The sequence below is a fragment of the Agelaius phoeniceus genome, chromosome 8 (genome assembly GCF_051311805.1).
Source record: "Agelaius phoeniceus isolate bAgePho1 chromosome 8, bAgePho1.hap1, whole genome shotgun sequence".
NCBI lineage: Eukaryota > Metazoa > Chordata > Aves > Passeriformes > Icteridae > Agelaius > Agelaius phoeniceus.
The window spans coordinates 24,862,136-24,882,892 of record NC_135272.1 but is presented as its reverse complement, the minus strand read 5'-3'; the positions used below and the strand labels follow the sequence as shown (position 1 = coordinate 24,882,892).

The following is a 20,757-nucleotide window of genomic DNA, read 5'->3' as shown; positions in this document are numbered from 1 at the left end:
GCGCTTGACATTCAGAGAAGACAGAAGAACCAACCAAGAATCATAAAGCCATTTAGGCTGAAAAAGACTTTTAAGTTCATTAAATCCAACCATTAGCCTTGTGCTGCCAATTCCACCTCTAAATCATGTCCCCAACTGCCAATAAAAGTATTTTTATTACAAAAGGTGCATGAGAGCTCAGATTCACAGAAAGTCCTGTGCTAAAGGCTGTGTATGGGCAGCAGCCACCTACTACTGACAGTTGTGGAAATGTCAGCGCAAATAAGTCACTGGCATTGCTACTGCCTTAAACTAAAAGCCTGAATGAGTTCAGGATTGGTTGGAAGTTTTCCTCCCAGTGCCTTTTTCCTAGGGTGAGGAATGTGAACAAAAAGGGGATGGGAATAACCTGGAAGCTTTCTGGTGCCCGTACACAGGTGTGTCAAATGAAATATGCAAGTTGGACTGCCTTCTGTGCTCCATTTCCTCTGTTCTGTTTGAACATGGTAACACTTAGTCCCATAGTCACCTGTCAAAAATAGCCTTCCATTTTGATTTACTGATTCACTTAAGTTGTCGTGAGTGGGATTCTTATAATTTTTTATCATTTTTATATGAATATGCAGATATTTTTTATTTCTGTAGTCAAATATTTGGGCTGGATCTCAGACTTCAATTTCAAATGCTGGAGGTAAATTGAGGATATCAGGTCTTTTATTTCTTGTTCTGTGTTGAACTTGTGGCTTGTTTTGTGATCACTAAGGGAAAGGCTCCATCGCTACACTGTTAAAAAGGTAATATAACTTCTTTAAATCATGTTTGAATTATCTTCTTGTGGTTCAAGTTCGTAGTTGTTAATTAGATCAAGCCAGATTTCCATCGAGACTGCAGCAGCAGTGTCATCATCCTCTAATCTGTCAACTCCCTTTGAAACCACCTTCAATTGCTTTTGTAAATGTAGTGCCGCTCTGTAGACTTCCTTGTTGTGTAAAATGCATGTTGTGTTTTGATCAAAGTCTTCCTTATGTTCACTGCAAATATACAGATTAGTGTAGTCAGAGACAAATATAGAGGCACAGTCTTGCTTGAAGTGACATCAGACTGTTACTGAAAAGCTGAAATTTCAATCTTTCCCTTTCAGTTAATCAGCTGTAAAAATATGATAGCAAAGTGTATTTTTGAACTTCCCCCATCTTTTACTCTTATGCTTTGTTCAACATTAAACTAAAATTGTGATCATATGGAGGACATTGGTTCAGACTATGCTCAAAGAGTTTTTTGTTTTTGTTCTATTTTTTTGTCTGAACAAATGGCAAAGATCATTTGACACTTTGCTTTCTATTTTTGTCTGACATTTATAGCAATTAGGAAGTTTGCTTTCATAGTTTTCTTTCTTAGATCTTGTCATTAAGTAGAAAAGATGTCTCTTGTCTTGCTTAATTTTTTCCAAAATTGCTCAATTTGTGCTATATTGCAAGCATAGAAGAATGTTGCAAATTTCTTATGAAATATTAAAAGTTCTTATATCTCACTTATAACTGCATCAGTGATTGTAATTTTTTGTTGTCTCAGGCAAATTGTTGTTTGGTCCTCAGCACATGTCCTTGATCTGATATATAAAAGTAACACATCAGCTGTATTTTGATGGCAACGATTGCATAGAAAAATCTAACCTGAAGGACTATCGGGTTCATTTGTTTTCCTTCTTATTTAATTGGTTAGAACTTTTGATGACAGTGAAATCTTCTTTACCTTTAGAAATAAGCAGCAATAGTTTCTATATTTCTACTTAAAATCTTGCAATATTTACTTTTAAGGACCTGTTTTTATCACTTCAGTCAACTGTGTTACCACTGCATTTGACCACTCAATTCAGTTTAGATGTACAGTTAAATGTAGTTCTGCAGCAATTATTAAGTGCTCATTATTCATTTGCAACATTAATCCACAGCTTTTGCACAGCAACAGCATTTTCTGCACTTACAAGGTGAAAACACTGGCTTAATGAGATCAATACTGTGAAATCTGAAGACTGAAAAATAAGATGAGGTTTCCAGTTTAACACAATGCCATGTAATCACGTGCCCTGCTCCCCTTCCAGAGAACTTGAGATTGTAGCACACAGACCTTGCCAGTGTCCACTGATGCATCAGCTCCTCTTTCTCAGAATGAGCTGCTACTTAATCTTTTCTACCTCACCCTATTCTTTCTTTTCAGCATTTCTCAAAAGATTTTTAACTTAATGCATTCCTAGGAAACCTGACTAGAACACTAATGACTTCATTGCTTTGCTTTTACCTCTGTAAAATAGTTATTAAATTTTTAGTCCCTGATTGAAATTACATCCCAATTATTCCAGAATAAAGTCTTTCAGATGTATTTGGATTCTATGTAAACTTCAGACTGGCATGGTTGAAATTAAAGCTTTGAAGAAAGAGACTAGACCTTTAGAAAATCCTTCTCCTCTTTCACACTTTTCTGATAATTAACCCCAGCGTTTGCATACCATCAAGTTTGAGAGATTCTACCACATGCTGCAGTTCAGCACAGAAATAAGCTAATTTCTGGAATATTTGGTGAGCAAGTAGCATAAGTGAGTGGCAGAGGACCCATGTTTCAGGCACGTTTTAGTTCTTAAAATAGTCCAACTCCTCTGTGCTCTGCTGTCCTTTAGCAGGGACAAATCTCCTCTGTTTCCTTTTCATTTAAAAAGAAATTAAATGAACAGGGAAGCAGAAGATGCAAAGCAGCCTGAGGAAATTGCTCTAGTTGCTTGCTCATAAAGTGCATTTGTGTGGCTGTAGCAGAAACTGTCATGAAACTTTGAAGTTGATAAGGCTAATGCTGCTTTTTATAGGCACGGCAGAGATTTGAAAATTAACAGCATAAAATTCACTCATGACCTCGTATTATCCATTTCTGTGGCAAGCGGATTGCAGGTGGATCTTGTGAGTTCTGTTTAAACCACCTGGGTGTTTATGAACATTTTCTGTCTCCAGTGTCTCCTATGGTCTGGACCATAGGTAAAAGAATAACAGATATATAATAGATATTTCTAGATATGTACTTAAAATATAATTCAAATCAAAGGTCTCTTAGGTATGTAATATTATAGTGAAATAATAAGATGCTAAGATGGATTCTTGCATGCTGGGATTATTCTTTTTGAATTACAATTAGGAGTTGTTTAGTAGGAATAATTTTTCCTAGTCCTAAATTTTTTTGTTTAGGAGAAGTTCAGAGTTATTTGTTTTCACAATTGGATAATGATCTTTGTGATTCCAGGACAGTGAAATTAGATTTTTTTTTAATTGACTGTGTATTTAAGTATATACTTGGATGGTGTGGCAGATAATAATTTGGAATTATATAATTTTAAATCTTGATAAACCCCATATTTAAAAAATGGTGGGTCTGTTCCAATCTGTACACCTTTTTTTTTAAGCAATTGTAGTTATTACTATTGTTGGGGCTAGTAGAAAATTAGTATTTTGTATTTAAAGAAAATTAGGCCTATTCACTCGGAATCTATGGAATCATTCACATAGATGAAAAATTCAAACATTTACTTTTTACAGCCAAATTAATATAAAGTTCAGAAGGAAAACACTTTTTCCCTTGTTATACAGGGTAAAATAAAATACCTTGAACTTTTAAGTAATAACTGTATGTTCTCTGATCTGATACCAAGAGTATTGTTGTAAATACTGAAAAGAAGAAAATTCAAAATGTTTAGACTTCTTTTGCAAACTGTGTAAACATCTACATTAAAAAAGTAGTCTCATGTTGCGATATTCAGTTTATTTTGGATTAATTTTTGATCTGCAACAGAAAGGCAGTTACATCACTTCTGCACTGAAATAGCCTTTAAATTCCATTTTCAGCTACAATTTATACTAAAACTGTGGCTTTTGTTTACTTTACATCTTTGCTAAGCATATTTAATCAGTATAATTTTGCTTTCTAAATATGCACAAACAAGGCAAACCTCATTTTCCATAGGTAAGCTTAAACATAAAAATATGTCGGGTATAACAGATGAACTTAGGCAACTGTAATTTTTTTAGATACTCTTCCCTTTTAAAACATTGCTGCAGCAAAGTAAAAGGATTGAAAGAGGAATAAATCCTCTTCAGCAGTGTTTGTTTTTTTCTGTTGCATCTATCCTGTCCTATCTATAGCACAGGCAACGCATGTCCCTTCAATTACCATGTCCATCATGACACCAGTGAGGAGTTCACGCCTGGGTTTTTGTTACCATGAACTTTTCTCCCATGGCAATGCCCTTAACCTGTTCCGTCCATCATCCCTCTGCAGACAGCTGCACTTCAGCAGAGGGTTTCCACAACATGAACAACATGCCCCTGCCCTGCTGAGTGACCAAGGCAAAGCTGAAGGAAGCAGCACATCCATTCCTTCTCCCAGGATTTCCTAATGTATCCCATGGGAGATTGGAAGACTGGAGGTGTTCATTCTTTTCCATCTATTCACATGTCCAAGAAATAGGTCATTTTGAAAACTCCTATATATAAAGGAGTGAGACATTTTTGAAAGAAAACAAAATGAGTTCTATTTCAAAGGAGACTCATCTCTCAAGCCCTCTTTCCTGTTCTTGCTTGTCAGGTCTGCAGAGAAAGCACTGTCACACCATATTAGTGTCCTTTCAAATGAAAACAACTTGGTCTGTTCTGTAATGTGAGTGGATAAAGCAAATCTTCCGCTGGACTCCGAGCTTGGGAGAAATCTATAACTGATGAATCTCATTCATTGTAGCAAAAAGGTGTAATCAAAAGGAAACTTGGCACAGGGTGCTTTGCTGATAGAATTCAGAGCGTGCTGTGGGTCACTGCAGACCTGAATTCCAGCCTGTGCAAGATTTCCAGAGAGAAGCATTTCAGAGCCTCTTCCAAAAACAGCTCCTTCAGCCAGGACCCAGGGTTGATTCAGTGTTTAAACTGCAGCACACTTCAGATTGGCATTTCTTGGTGGTATGACTTACAGCCTTTTTCATGGGCTGGATTTCATCCTTTGCCATTTGGAGCTGCCTGTAATTGAGGCAGTGGCACACTGCACTTCGGGGGTCTGCCAGGCTAGGCAAGGGCTCTGCTGACCCCTGCTGCTATCCTTGCTTTTTCCCTTGCTTTTCCTTCTGCAGCCAAAGGTTGCCTCTCTTTGCTAAAGATACTATCAGGTGAAAAGTGTTTTTGAATAAGAGGTACAGCTTCCCTTTTTCTGCTTTCTGCATGTCCTTTTCCTTTCTATGTCAGAGAAATCCCAGTGCTGATGACAGGGTACACAGGCTGTTGTGCATCAGGTACATTCTTGGAATTTGCACACATCAGAAGTTCTGTCGTACTGATGCTGATCTCACAAACAAGGACCTTTTGCTCTGGCATGCCAGTGCTTTCTGTTCCAGCTTGCTTACAACTGCTTCACAAAACATTTACCATACAACATCATCAATATTAGACGTTTTTTCTTAAGCACCCTTTTAAAACTAAGAATTCTATTAATCTGAAATAGATCTTAGTACAGCAGTCAATCCTGTGACTATTTTGATGTAGCAGAAGCTTAAAGTGCTCTTTATTGTGAAATTCAGCTTTTCACGATACCGAGCTGTGGCCAGATTGATTTTTGTTTTGCTTTCTATGTGTTAGTCACAAGACTTAGTTATGACTCAAATATGAAGAGAAAAGCAGAAATATGTGTAGTGTGTTTTCATGAGCAAGGTATAATCACAGAGCCTAGAAGGTTCCTGAAACACACCGCAGTCAGTGGTGTTATTACAGCAGAAAACAGTAATACCCATGACTGAGAAGAACCTTTTCTGGCATTGTGTATTTTCAGTATCATTAATTCTTAATATGAAAGTAGTAGGTCTAGTTTTATTCATTAAAAATAGGGGGATTTGTTAATGGGGTTTTTCTATCATGGCATTACTTAGTAAATGAAATAGAAATCCTCATATTACAAGGCTCTTAGCAGTCAGGTGAGGGGAAATAGCTGTCAGTGGTACTTGATCATCATTTTGCAGTGTGTTCTATTTTAATTTCCTGCAGAAGAGATTTTACTACACACGTGCAAACACATAACACAGGGGCGCGTGGCTGTCGTTGCAACATTGGACAGGCTACAAAGGAAACAACAAAAGGATCGTTCATACCAACTAATTACATTTAAATTTTAGATTTAGTTTGCTTCAAAAAATACGGGATTCATTATTTTGCTAGGGTGTAGCTTGATATTCTATTTAGCGTTTTCATATCTTATATTCAAGTAGTTTTCTTCCTTTATTATTGGCAAAACCACAATCAAATTCTTCTTAAGTCAGCATATCTCTTATCTGCCAGGATCATATATACACACTCATCAGTCTTTCCTTGCTATTCATGGGGTGAAAATAAATGTAACTAACTGTACATATACATACATAAAATTTTAAGTATTATATGCTGTTGCTTGTGTATTTGAGCTTCATATAAAATACGTGCTTCAGCCTGTGATTTTTCTTGTGGTTTTTTTTTTCTGCTTGCTGAAATGAGCTTTACTAGGTGTGCACACTGTTTAGCCCAGTTAATCACGTACTATATGTTTTGGGTATGTAATTGCCTCTCTTAGTAATTTGCTAATTTTTTAGAGAACTTGACTGAGACAACATTGCTTAACCTTCAGCACCTTTCAGTTGAATTTTGTGTCCTCTTGAATGAGTTTGCATGAATTTTACATGGTTTTCATATTTCTAGTCTAGCCAATATAAGTTCCTGGTTCAGTTGCAGTCAGAACTTTATTATTAAAAAGTTCTAATTTACTTATATATTGCTGCACCAAATTTAGTTCATATAGAATAATAATGTAATAGTTGAAACCTATTAATTCCTCCCACCCCAATAAAACCTCTATAATACTTAGCCAAAACAGCTACATTATCTGATAAGTTGATTTAGGACTTTATACATGTGTTCATATAGCCATTTATCTCAACCCTTTCTGAGGAGACCTTTATTAAGCTGTGATGACTGCTGAATATGAAATGTAACCAAGATTATTTTTTTATTCAAATATAATTTAAATATTCATCAAAGAGGAGTTATGCTTGAAACTGACAGAGACTATTAACATCAAAAAATATAATTAACTGCACTGGGTATCATGAAGCAGAGTTAGCCAAATAGCCGAGAGGTCTAATTGCTCTAGAGTCTGAGAAGCAATAGTTTTATTTTATACTTTTGCTGTGGAATTAATAGTGATGTGGTTTCCTACGCAAGGCAATTAAAAGCTGCCTGTTAAGGTTCATTGCACTATAGGAAATCTGTTGAATATCACTTAGTAAACAGAACTGACATGGAAAAGGTACATGAAGATGGGCAGAGCAGGGTATAGATCATAAATTAGGACAGATTAATATGAATTAAATATATGTAAGTAAATTATGAGTACTTTCTAGTGTTAAAAGTCGGCAGTAGCCATGAAAGTGAAAAGTTTTCATTAGTAACACAAAGGAAATGGAATTTAAAAATTATTACAGTGAAGATGTTTAATTCAGAGGAAAGAAATAGAAGAGTAACAAGGGTTTAAAAATTAAAAACTATCTACAGAGTAGTAGAGAAATTAGCAGATCTCATATTCTGTAAATGTCTTTCTGCCACAGAATAATCTCCTACTTACAATAAAAAGAACCTTCTGACCTTTGTGGCTCAATTAAGCTTTTAGTTGTATTCAACAAGAAAAGTCTTCTTTATTGAATCCCATAGATTTTGCCTGTGCCCAGAGTATACATTCTAAAAAGGCATGGCCATATTCGTGGTATTTTGACATTAATGAGGTTGCTGAAATGGAAGAGTTTAAGGATCAAAGATACAAGTAATGGTGCTATTTTACAGCATTTTTTTTTCCTCTCTAATAATAAAATTGCGATTTAATTGCTTAATAAATGGGCCATGATTACTGAAAGACATAGATAATTTCCCTCTTTCCATTTTATCTTCTCCATATTGCAGAACAATAATTAGCAAAAATACTACTACCACAAATGAAAGAAGTTTTTTATTTTTTTTCCCTTCATGTAATAACTGTGAATGAAAGGAGTTTGCACGTGTGTCTTTTAGTCTAGTATGACACTCAGCTTCTATGGTTTTTAGGAAGCAATCTAAACAACTAATGTCATACTACTAAAATAAAATCACACAAAGAATTCAACTAGAATTTCTGCTTTATATAAAGATTGGCTGCCTGTTTCATACATTATTTAGCAGGCTTACCCTGTTTATATCAGTGACATAAGAGTGCGTGCTACTTTCTCAGAAGAGCACTGTCTTTGCCGCTTCACAGCACAGTGCCTTGTACTCCCAGGCTTGCACATGGTGTTAGCAGATATTTAAAGCACTTCAGCTTAACATTTTATAGGTCATGATGAACTGAGCCTATAAAACAAGTTACTGCAATGAAGTTAATGCAGTCTTAAGAGTGTTACATAGACCGAATACTCAATATTCAGGATATTTTTAGCCCACTGTAGACATATCAATGGGAAGGAAAGGTTCTTACCATGAGGAGTTTATTTCCATTCCAACCTGATTTACAATCCACTTGTAGTACAGAAGCTTTGCTACAAATTTACTATTGAAAGCCATTTTTTCAGGTTTACTCGGTAATACAGTAGCTATAGGAACCTTTGAATTTCAAATTCTTCTACTACACACACATATACACATGCAAAACAGAAAAAAAAAAACAAGAGAAGAAATTAGGCAGAAAAATAATTTACTTGGGCAAGCTACTCTGACCAAAGTCATGTACCTTGAACACCTTGTAGGAAGCATCCTCCATCTTACTCATCAGTGACACCAACCTGTTCAATGTTTCATCTGGCAAGATGGTGTATTTTGCTGTTGTAGGTGCAAAGGCGTCTATGTTCCTTTCTTAGTAGTAATCTGCGATCTTAAACCTTACCGTGCATTGCTTCTCAGATACCTTGCTTCTTGTGATATACATCTATATAATGAAGGAGCAATTTGGAAATGTGTTTAATACACACATTTTTGCAGCACTGTAAAATTGTTTTGCCATAACTCAAGAGTTTGTGCTCTGTCTATTAAATACTTTCTTTTAGTCTGAATTGTAAGTGTAGCAATAACGTGACAGTTCTGAACCCATAATCTTTCCCTGTTTACTGAATTTATTACAGACATTGAGTTCAACTCTACTGTTACACTCATGAAACTGTAGGTGTTTTCTCATCTAGAAGGTAGCAGCAGTGATATTGCTTTCAGTATATTATTCTGGTGCCAGCATCACTGGTAGGTATGAAAAATATAATTTACTTTGTGTATTTAGCTTTCTTGGATAATTTTGCTGCCTTTTTGACAGAGATACAGCAAAAGAGCACCTCCTGGAGTCACATTTAAAACAGGAGCACTTTGGGTAATGTACTGTAGACAGAACACATATGAGTTAGAGCTCTCTTATCATGAATGCCATCAGCAGTGCCTTGTTGCTTTCTTATCAGCCACTTCCTGCTGTCAGCCCAGTGCTTATTTCAATAGTAAAGGATTTGCATCAAATGTAACACAGTATTATGTATGGCTAACATGCGGTTTTTAATTGTGCAGGCACACGAGACTCCTTCAGTGGTAGACAGTTTCGTAAAAGGATTAGATCATGAATATTTTTGACACAATTAAAGATTATCTGTGCATTGATAAAGTGAAGTCAGTGAATTTTCTAATGAATGTTTTACAGGGGTGAGTCTGCTTGGCTTGTGTAAAAAACCAGCTGCAGAATAGACAGGATTTTGCAGATGTGGGAACAAGCAAACCGAAGCAGTTTGTCCTCTAAACTTCTTTGGGCTCAAAACTGGAAGTTCCAGGAACCAGAGAGTGCACAGTTCAAATCAGTAACTTAATCCCTTAACTTCAGATTGCAAAGAAAAAGTGGGATTGTGCTTTCCAAGTTAGAACAGCATAGTTTTTGCAGGGGAAGTCCTATATCTGGAAGTCCTGTAAGCTTTCCAGATGATAATTAGATCCAGACATCACTGGAATATATATATTCATATACTAATGAATAACAGTGCTTTTGTGACAGGCATTCCTCTCAGAAGAAGAGAAAGTACTTGTAGTGAGGACTCTCAGACACATTTTAATAGGAAATGACACCACTGTTACAGAGTTGATTAAAGATCTACCAAGGGACAACGCTTCTGGAAAAAATCAGCAGATGAAATGAGAAAAGTTGTAATTTTATTATTAGTTATCAGTTAAATACGTGTAACTTTAAGGCCATGAAATCTGCAGTAAAAATATGAGAAAAAGGACTGTACCTTCTTGCTAGCAGATTGCACTTTTATAAATTTCTTAAAATAATCAAATTGTCTTTTGCCTCTTGCTCAGCATTTTGCTCTGAGTTCTGTTGAGCTGTATAAATGAGTCACTCTGCAGCACTATGGAGTTGGTGGATATGCAGCAGTGGGCACATGGCCACTGTTGATGAAAATGATAACCCAAAAAGGGGATATTCCCCAAGGCAGGTTTACAAAAAACAATTTATTGTTTTTCACCCTGTAAAACTCATCTTACATGCAGCATCTTTTGCATTATTACAAACTCTAATCCTCTGAGTGGGTAATTAACGGACCAGAAAAGCCATTTGTGGAAAGAAAGACCATAAGGGTGAAAAATATTTCTCTGCTGAATGATCTTTAAGGAGTAAATAATTACAAGAGTGAGAGGTTTGGGATGACCAATCTAAATCTGAACATAATTAGGATGAACACAGTTTGAAAATCGAAGCAGTTGGCATGTGCAACAATTCTCATTTCAGAAGACTAATTAAATATTTAAAAGCCCAAAACCCCTCACTATTCACAGAAAAATAGCCTGCCACAAAAGGGTCTGTAACTTTGCAGATAATTAGGAAGGGTTATAGGGGAAAAATCACGGATTGGCTCCAAGGTTCTGCAAGGTCACATCTTATTATGGTGTATCTTTTATATGGTCTGATAACAAGATCTTGCTAATTTAATCTAAGTAGGGCATCCCATAGCGATTTCCCATTTCCCTTGTTAAAAATAGGATCATTTTTCCATATGCCAACTGCAATAGGTGAACATTTTTGTAAATAATTTCTCCTAATTGATACAGGCTATAATATTTTTAATTATTCAAGGTGAATGCATGTGTTAAAGTTGAGTTAGGGTTGTGCCCACTGCATGCCCCATGTGAAGTTGTCCTCTGCCTGCCTGTTGCACAGGGAAACCAAAGGACTCTATGGAATCTGGTTATCCCAGTGGCCAGTTCTATAAATGACTAAATCTTAATTTCCTGTTAGAGGCAAAATAGGATTTTTTTGTTGAATATGCCTTTCTGTATGCAGAAGAGATGTGTTAAACTTAGGAGACCCATAGAGAATCAAGCTGAATTTGCATTGCACAGACCTGGAGGTCTGGTGGAAGTGTGAGCGTTGAAAGAGTGCGAAGGCTTCTGTTTCAAAAGTTGCAGTAACAAATCATACCTGTCATCTAAAATACCTTATTTTAGTAATTAAAATGGGTGATTGTTAAAAATTTATTTCAGATCTGTGCAAATTAACGTGAAGGATAAGGCTACATGTTTTCAATATTGTAATTCTTCAAGTTTCTCATTTAATAATGACTCAGAAGCTGTCTTGAGTTACATAACTTTTAACTACGTTATGAATATGGTGCATGCCAAGCCATGGATAAAAAAGATCAACCATGCTGCAAAAAAAGAATTCTAAAGGGTTTTTACTGTTATCCTATACTCTCTGTCTGGTAGTCTCTTCTCCTGCAAGTCTGTTGCAGTGTTATTCCTAGGGATCAGACACTGTGCTTCAGGATTTTCTCTTGGATTTTCTATAGCTCTGCTCTAGCACTGTGCCACTGAAATAAATGCCCCTTCGTAAAGCTCTGGGTTTATTTAAAGCCCCACGTTTCTCCCCTGAAACCTGCTCAACGCACGAGGCATGATGTTGCACCGTGCTCATTCGGTGTGAATAATCTTTGCAAATTGCTCAGATACAACGATGCTGCACTACTAAAGTTTTCATTAGTAAGTAAGCATAGCTGCAGGCTATTTATTTTGTCTAAATGGTGAAACATTTAATTGGATCTTTTGAACTTATTACTTTTCAGCAGTGCAGATCTGCTTGGCTTAGTTGGTGTTCTAAGATGTACACTGCCTGTAATCCCATGCTGCAGCTCGCTTGCAAATATGCATGCATGTAAATAATATGACTATTATTATTATTATTATTATTATTATTATTATTATTATTATTATTAAAATTACTGTGTTTCCATTTCTTATTCCTCAGGTGGGGTTGCATTAGAAACATTTTCTCTAAAGAACAGGTCTCTTCTGTTTCATACTGTTACGGGGTTTGGGTTTGCACCTACGCAGACCTCACCAGGAGATTGTTCCATTTACTTTGCACACCTCATTGCATCTTTGATACTTACTTTTACTGTCCTTGATTTACAGTCATCTCCTCAAAACCTCTGATTGGTTTAGTAGGCCTTTGGAATACATGGTATAAAGTAGTAGAGATAGAAAAGCAGGATTATAAATGCACCCAGAAATATCGAGAGAAAGCAGGACTTATGTACTCCACTGGAATCCACTTTTTTTTCCCTATCCCTGCTTTATCTGATGCTCCAGTTTCAGGTTAATGATAACCCCATAATAATAGCATTTACACCAATAAGAAAAGTATTAGAACAAGGATGAACTGTAACAAGAAAAACTGTTTCTGATAGCTTAGATGTGAGTAAGTGAGAAGATTCCTCATTTTAACAGTGACTGCTTTGAACTTAGAGACATGAATACTAAAAGGCAAATGGGTCATAACTAAATGTATTAAAGTTGTAAGAAGAGATTGAAAGCAAGAAATATAGTTAAATTACTTTGCCATACAAGTCTGATACACATTCATTGACAGTGAATCAGACCAAGTAATTCTAAGAAAAGGCCTATGGGAGTTGCATATTTTATGCTGTGTTTTATTGTCTATTTGGAGTTTTTATGCTTAATGTGTACCCTTAGACTCCCACAAGATTACATTGTATAAAGAAAGCACAATTAAATATTATTGCAATTTTTTATTGGGCAAATGGAAACAAGGCTATGGGGCACCTTCTCCTACAATATTAATTATACACTATTTACCTTCTTTGTATGTGTTTACTTGGTAATTAGGAAGATTCAACAAATCATCAATATTATATTTTAAAAGAAAATGGAAGGAAAAAACCACCTTTTTTTTTTTCTTCACCCCAAATATTTTTCATCCAAATCCCCTGGATTTATTACTGTAATGGTCACATTGAGAAGTGCACAGAAAATCCTAGGGCTAGTTCATGAATTTTCAAACCAAGCTGTAGGATGCCTCACTGCTTTAGCAGTCATAGGTGAGTCACCAATTTCTAGACAACAGCTCTTTGGCCAAATTCTGCTATCATACCTGCTCATGTATCTCCTTTTGTCTTTTAGATAATCAAAACTGCCAAGCACAGCTCACTAAATCCATTTCCTCTTTCAGCTCAGTAAACTAGGTGCTATTTCCTTTTTGCATGCCCATTCCCCTATGATAGTTTTGGGGCTAAAATGAAAAAAAAATTTAGAAAATCTTACAAATGAATAAGCAATGTTGTCAGTGTGTCTTCCTGGGTTTGAAAAGGCCAGCCCCAGGATTATAGATCTATCCTTAGGGGCTCTATAGGATGAGTGCACTCTCATCCTGCATGGGAAGGGTAGAGCTTGAGCGCTGTGGAAACAGCAGTGATGGCTGGCCAATCCTCCTTCAAAGCCAGGCTTTATGAGAAGGCTGGATTTTCTCAGCAGGTCTTTTTTCCAGGCTTTGGTTAGGCTTAAATTGCTAACTCATTAGATCTCAGTACATAATAATGTATGGCATCTGAGGTGGGTTTGAAACTCAGAATTTAAATACATGCCTTTAAATTTATCTACTGTGGCATTTCCTTGTGCATACTTATGTACCAAAACACCCCTAAAATAAGATCTCAGTTCTCTATTTTATGTGTAAGTTTTGCAATAAAACATAGCATTTAAGTAATATCTGATGTCTTCATACATCTGTAACTTTGCATTTAATGGCGGGAGCGGAGGTTTAGTGAATATTCATAAAAAAGCAAAACCACATCCCACATGGCAGTTGTAGACCATTAGGAATACAGCTGTAAAGACAGCTACTTACTCTTGGTAATGAGGTTCAGGAATTTTTCAGTGTAAGTCATCACATGAAGTGCATTCATCCCATATTCCCCTATCTTTTCAGTCAGGCTGCAGCTCACCCAGGGTGAATAAGGAACAAGAAGACCATATGGAGTATGTGGTGCTGCAGCTCGGAGTTTACGTGCCTCGAGTGGTGTTTGAGCAGGTTGCTGCAGGCGATATGCAGGAACATGCCATCATGCTGGCTTTTAAGTGTTTAATCAATATGCTGAAAGAGAAATATCATCAGAACTGGCTTGAAAGTTTCAAAACATACCAAGATAGTTTTTTTAATGCATCAACAATGTTACTAAAAATTAATTTTGCTTACTAAATGTGGGTTTATATTGAATATTTTTTTCTTTAAATAGTGAATTACATGTGACTGTGTTTGCAGTTCATTCTACTTAAGGAAACACTACATTCACAGAAATACAGCTTTAGGAATACCCAAAATTATTTTGATAGTTTTTTTCTGCCTGTACATTAATCCAGATCCTTTTCAAAGTAGCATGATGTTTCTTTTATGTTACTATCTTTGTCAAAGTTGTGTATGCAAAACAAAAGCATTTGAAGGATGCATTGCAATGTGGACATTATTTCATACATACCTTATTTTTGCAGACTGCAAGAACCACTTGTTAAGGATCTGTTTGTATCTTTCTGTGTCAGATGTGACTTGCCCACAGAGATGACCTCTTCCCTCAGTCAGTTGGTTTATCCATGCAGTGCTAATGTCTTTCCAGAATCTGTTTCTCAGATCCCAGTGCTTCACTTTCTGGTCCAGTCATAATACACTGTGGTTTTCATTTTAATGCTGGAGTATTTGTTCAAGTCCATAGATTGTGCGTTTTTAATCTTCCTTAGAACAATGGTGAATAATGGCCCTTGGCAGGAGATAATGAAATTTTCTTAATTTATATTTTCAAGCAGAAGCTTCAATTGAAAATGGCATCCTATGGCCTGCAGACATAGCTCTAGTGCAAGTTTCAGGGGAGCTGTAATAATAATGCAGTGCCGGCAGTGACGAGGAATGATAGGACAGTGAAGAAGCAATTTAAGAAAGAAAAGAGAATGTACCAAAGCTTTATTGTAGCATATCTAATGATCTGCTGAAGATTCCCAATAGCTTTGGGAGTATGACAGGAGAAACTAACATTATCTTGCCAAAACAGAGGCCCCTGCTTAATCAGCAGAACAAGATTATTGATTAAAACACCTCGCACAATAGATTGCACATGGAATCTCATCTCCATACATTGCACATGAAAAAGTGCAATAATAATCATAAGGTAATAATAATAATAATAAAAAAGCAAAAGCAATTTGTTGGGAATTGTACAAGTCAAGATTAGAGTTGAAATACAAACAAATTATCGTGGAAAATACAGCTGCCCTTATAGCTGAGCAGACAGGATGGATGCAGCAGGGACAGGGCTACATCATGAGCAGCAGACAATACCAGCCCTGCTGGAGCTGCTTTACTTTCCTTTTTCTTTCTGTATTCATCTGAAATGTGAAGGGCCATTCCTCATTTGCACAGTCTTCTTCCTGAGGTGAAAGGAGTTCAGACATTATACTGTAACTGTTAATTAAACACTCCATTTGATTTTTAGATTACTCTAAGTGATGCATGTGCATTATGAAGATGTAACCTTTCTTCATTCATACTAAAATACAGAAGGCACGTGTGTCAGAGTACACAATTGCTCCTGCATTCATGAGAATAGTGATAATTCCTGCATTTCCCCTTCCAAAACTGTTGTCACTGCAAGCACAAGAACCTGAATTATCATTCTTTCATTACTACAGTTAGTCCTTTCCTAACTAGCATTTCAATTTTAATTCATACATTACCTTTCCTAAATTAGCTGTTACTGAGTTATACAGACTTCTTTGCTAATCTGCTGTATTTCCTTGTAAATGACAAAGTCATTGCATCATAAATCTTTGTGAATATTGTGAATTCTTCTTGATTGTGAAGACATTTCTCAGTGTGCAATCCTATGAATTTTAAGATTGTACATAATACCCTGAAAATGTCTGTATTTTAACATATGCTGGGAAAGTATGCCTATTCTGTAGATTGCAGAACACTTAAATGGTATTTAAAATCTACAGAGAAATTAAACACCAGATTACAAACACTGAAACACCAGAGTATTTGTGATTTGTCTTTTTAAGTTTGTAGAATTACAGCTGCTTTGTATCACACCTTCACTGGAACAATTCTAAAAGAGTTTGAGTAGATAGACCATGTTAACAATATAACATGTTGAAAAAATAACTTTGGTTAAAATGAGTGAGAGACTTCAAGTTATTTGCCAGTTCAGGCTTTTGAGGTTTGGATTTTTTTTTTTTTCCTTGATGGTGTCTAGGCCAATTTTGCAATTTCCAAAGCACTTTATTTCTACAGTAGTCTTGTTTTGGAGAATCCTGTGACACAAAAGGTGCTTGCTCATTACAAAAAATAAATGGGTCTTCAGATTTAAGGCTGTAACAGTGGAATATCCACTTCTTCAAACACACTGCTTCTGAGTAAAAGTTTCTTAAAATCATGAAGTTCTTCTGTGGTAGCTTTGATAATCTGTAGCCACATAGGAAAATCTGCTGTTTAGTGCTATTTTGTGGAGAGTGGAGTCGCTTTTATCCAATGTGCTACGGAATTTGGGGCTTCTTGTCTTTAAGAACCTCAACTGAAACACTTACCAGTTTGTAAAATGTTTTTTTGCAGACAGTAGCAGAGGTATGGGCCAATAGCTAACAAAGTATCCCTGGTTTTACGGAGAAAAACAGTGCAGTAGACAGAAGGCTTTAATTTATTCAGAGAACAAATCACAGTAATATAAATTCCCTGAATTACTTGTCTCAGAACTACCTCTACAAAATTCACTTATTCTTCATCTCTTCTCTGTAACCCATGAATTAGGATTGGCAGCTGCTATAGTTGCTGTTGGTTTTTCTTAAAAGTCTCACTCTAATGGAAATATGACCTCTAAACAGGTAAAAAATGGTTACCTGAATGTCAGCTTTTTAAACAGTGAATATCCTAACCAAGTGTCTTTAATTTGAAATCTTAGAGATGTATGTAAATTTTTCAGGTTTTATAAAATACAGCAAACACTGCAGCAAAATCAGTGATTTGAATGTGCAAACCTATAACTTAAAGCACAAATACACTATTCATGTAGTTATTAAAGTAATTCCACTTCTTGGGGAAGTGCTGGTGGGCCTGGTAACACTGCTGTATACTGCAGCAGTGGGCATAACTCATTGTTTTGTAACAATGGTCTTGGGCTTGGCCATAGGGGAGCAAAAGCTGACCATCTGCACAGCAGGTGAAATCTTTCATAAAGGAATTGTCAAAAGTTTTTGAAGTGTTATCAATTTTCTGTAAACACCACTCAATGCTGGAAGTTTGACATTTACTGTACTAAGAAAAACACCTGCATTTTCTTCTGAATTATTATTACAAATCCTTTTGATAAAACCTAACATGAAGTTAGTTCTTCTCAGTTTCCTGGCTGATGGCAGCATTATGAATCTTTTACTGGGAGAAAATGAAACTCAAGAAAACAGCTCTTCACAGGGAAATTAGTCTGTCTTTTTCTCACCGCTAAATATGACCTTGGTTTGCTTCATTCTCAAGCAATTCCTCCCAACATGTACTCGTTTTTATTTTGTAACAAATAAATAATTCTGTCTTAATTGCTGCTCATTTGAGTATAAAATAAAATTTTCATACAGCTCAAAGCTGTGGAAACCATCATACTGAAGATGCACTAGGAGAAGTCTTATAGGAATTGCTTAGGCTTCAGCGTAAGATTTTTGCTAAAGAAATGCAAATTTAAAGAAATTTGTTACAAAATCTTACATCCCAGATTTTCTCATGCTGGTTAGTGTACCAGAGGTGTGGCACATACAAACCCCTGGTACTGGGGATATTGCAAAGAGGCCTGTGAGGTTTGGGGCCACATTGCCTGCTCCTGCTTCTACAGCCTCCATCTACACCCCACACTCAGCAGCAGCACTCTGTCCTCCATGGCAGGGGCTATGGGCACATTTTCACATTTTACACACTGAGTACAGTGGTTTTCTCAGCAGCTGGGTCACATTTCACCACTTCAGCCTGGGCTTCAGGCCACTGGGTGTGTCAGAGTTGTTCCAGACCCTCTGATGTCCTGCAGGAGCTGACTGAGCCATTGGGGTGGGAGTGGGGTGGCATTATTTGTGCAAGAGCTATGCAGGAGTTCTGGCTTTGCCCTCTGGAAAAGGTGGGAGATGAATTCCCACCACGTATCCATGGTTGTGTATATACAGAAATCCCTGTATTTCCAATCAATTCTGCAATTATGAGGCTTATGATGGTAGAAATAAGCAACTTGAAAAAATTTTTAAAAAAAATTTAAAAAAGAGGAAAAAGAAAAGAAGAGTTAACTAATCAACTTAGGGAGTTTTTGTCTCTGAGTTTGCTCAGCACAGATGCACGGCATGTCCTGACTGGCTCTGTGCTAGTTTGATTACTGTATAAAAAAGGAAGTCATTTATAATAGTGTTCTTTGAATATGTTTGCTCTACCTTTTATGAGGTAGCATGAATTATTCTAATAGCTGTTGGTGCTGTACAGCTGGGGAAAGCCACTGATAGAAGGCAGATTATTTTAGCTTGGGTTATGTGGTATTCAGGAGTATGGGAAGAAGTAGGGCAATAGAGAAGTTGATGTACAGCCAGAGTCAAAGGCTAGTCTATTACTTAAGTTCAGACTTCTGTTATTCAGTTTGCTGACAAACAAAACTAACCCTTAAGAAGATCAGCCAAGCTCTTTCCCTTTTAGTCACCAAACTCCCTGACCTTCCCTTTTTTTTCTTTTGCTCTTCCTTGTGACTGTTTTCCTCTATTACATTTTGACCATCTCTTCAAGGTTAGGTGACTGTTCACTTTTAACTTCCAAGCTAATATTTGTTTTTTTGGGTATTTACTTTTTTGTTCTGGAAAAAATATTAGTCTAAAATCTATTATTATTTTTATTATTATTATCATTACCTTTCAAAAACATGAAGTTCAGTAGATCCTCACAATTAGAGGCATTGTAATAAAGTTCTTTTTTGTATGAAAATGCACTTTCTTTCATTGTTAAGCAAATAATTGTTATGTTTCAGTCTCCTCAAAAATACATCTGAATTAATTTTCTTTACTGCTTCCTGTAGCCTAACAGAGTCCATCAATTGCTCCTAAAATAATTAAAATGGAAATGCTAATGTTTTTTGTCGACAATAGCTCTTCTAACCAAAATCATTTCCTTGAATCACAAGAAAAATCTCTCTGAGATGTAAAGCCATTCAGCAGGATGCATGTCTCTAAAGATGGAAGGAATTACTCATTGTTGTTATTATACATTATTCAAAATTGCTCATTTTTTCAATCATATAGTCTTTGCATTTTGTTTTCATTTTATTGAACAGTAGTATCAAATCAGTCTAAACTTGGTACTTGATACAGCCGGCTCTACCAGTGGGGACAGTTAAGATAGCATTGATCCCCAAATTTTTAAGTATAGAGCCTGAACTAAAATATTGTCCTGAAGTCTTTTTTTGGACTTTGGCTAATTAGTGTTAATTAACTTTGTTGTCTTATGGATTGAACTGCCCAAGTGTGAAGAGAGTTAGCACTGAATGTAGTCCTTTAGCATGAACTAGCAAATTAAATGTAATTTTAAATTAATTAGCTTGCTTTCTTTTCCCATTACAGGTGCAACAACCGAACACAGTGTATAGTAGTTACTGGGTCAGATGTGTTTCCTGATCCTTGTCCTGGAACATACAAATATCTAGAAGTTCAGTATGAATGCGTTCCTTACAGTAAGTATAATCTTTTTATTCTTGCTCACTTCCTCTGGCCCTCACAATTGAAGCTGGAGTGCTGTTACATGGAAAAGAAGCATATGTTTATGGCCCATGGACCCATTATGCATGCAAAGCACTTGCAGACTAGGGCCTCCAATTAGCTTCACAAAGTGTGGAAGGAAGCCATGGTGTGATGCTGGCCAAGTGTCTGTCTGTGTTCTTAAGTGTTTGGCTTTTAAGGCTACTGTTTTTCCAGAAAACAAACTCAAATTAGCTATTCAATAGGCCAGATAGAAATTTGTACTTTTGCCCGCAACCAGTTGCTGACAAATTGGCTTGGCTCACAGACTTGTAAAGCAGGAATTGACTTCAATTTTAATCATGATCTACTTGAAAGGCTACCTGCTGCTGTGGTGACTTCGGGTGCACAGCAAAACCCAGCACTTACATTCAGAGGCAAGTGACCCAGTTGGGGGACATTGTAAAAGGATTTTGTGCTTCTTTATAAATGAACGTAGATTCAGAGTAAATAATTCATTAATAAGGTACTCACACTGTGTTCTTTAAAAGCAAAGGGGAAAAGAGTGAGGAAGAAATGTTTGCTTTTAATTGTAAGACAAAATATCAGTCGTGTCTTGAATCAGCTAGCAAAATAGAGTTTTTCACTGAAAACAAAGTAAATAGTGAAA

General features: G+C 36.3%; 1 protein-coding gene across 19 annotated transcripts in view; it reads left to right on the top strand.

The window, feature by feature from the left end:
* The window catches only part of ADGRL2 (adhesion G protein-coupled receptor L2), a 204,587-nt gene that overhangs the window by 133,438 nt on the left and 50,392 nt on the right, over positions 1 to 20,757 (top strand). For all 19 annotated transcript variants that reach the window (XM_077182315.1, XM_077182316.1, XM_077182319.1 and 16 more), the window contains one exon: positions 19,974 to 20,083. In XM_077182315.1, the coding sequence (XP_077038430.1) occupies positions 19,974 to 20,083 (110 nt within the window). The remainder of the gene's footprint in view (positions 1 to 19,973; positions 20,084 to 20,757) is intronic.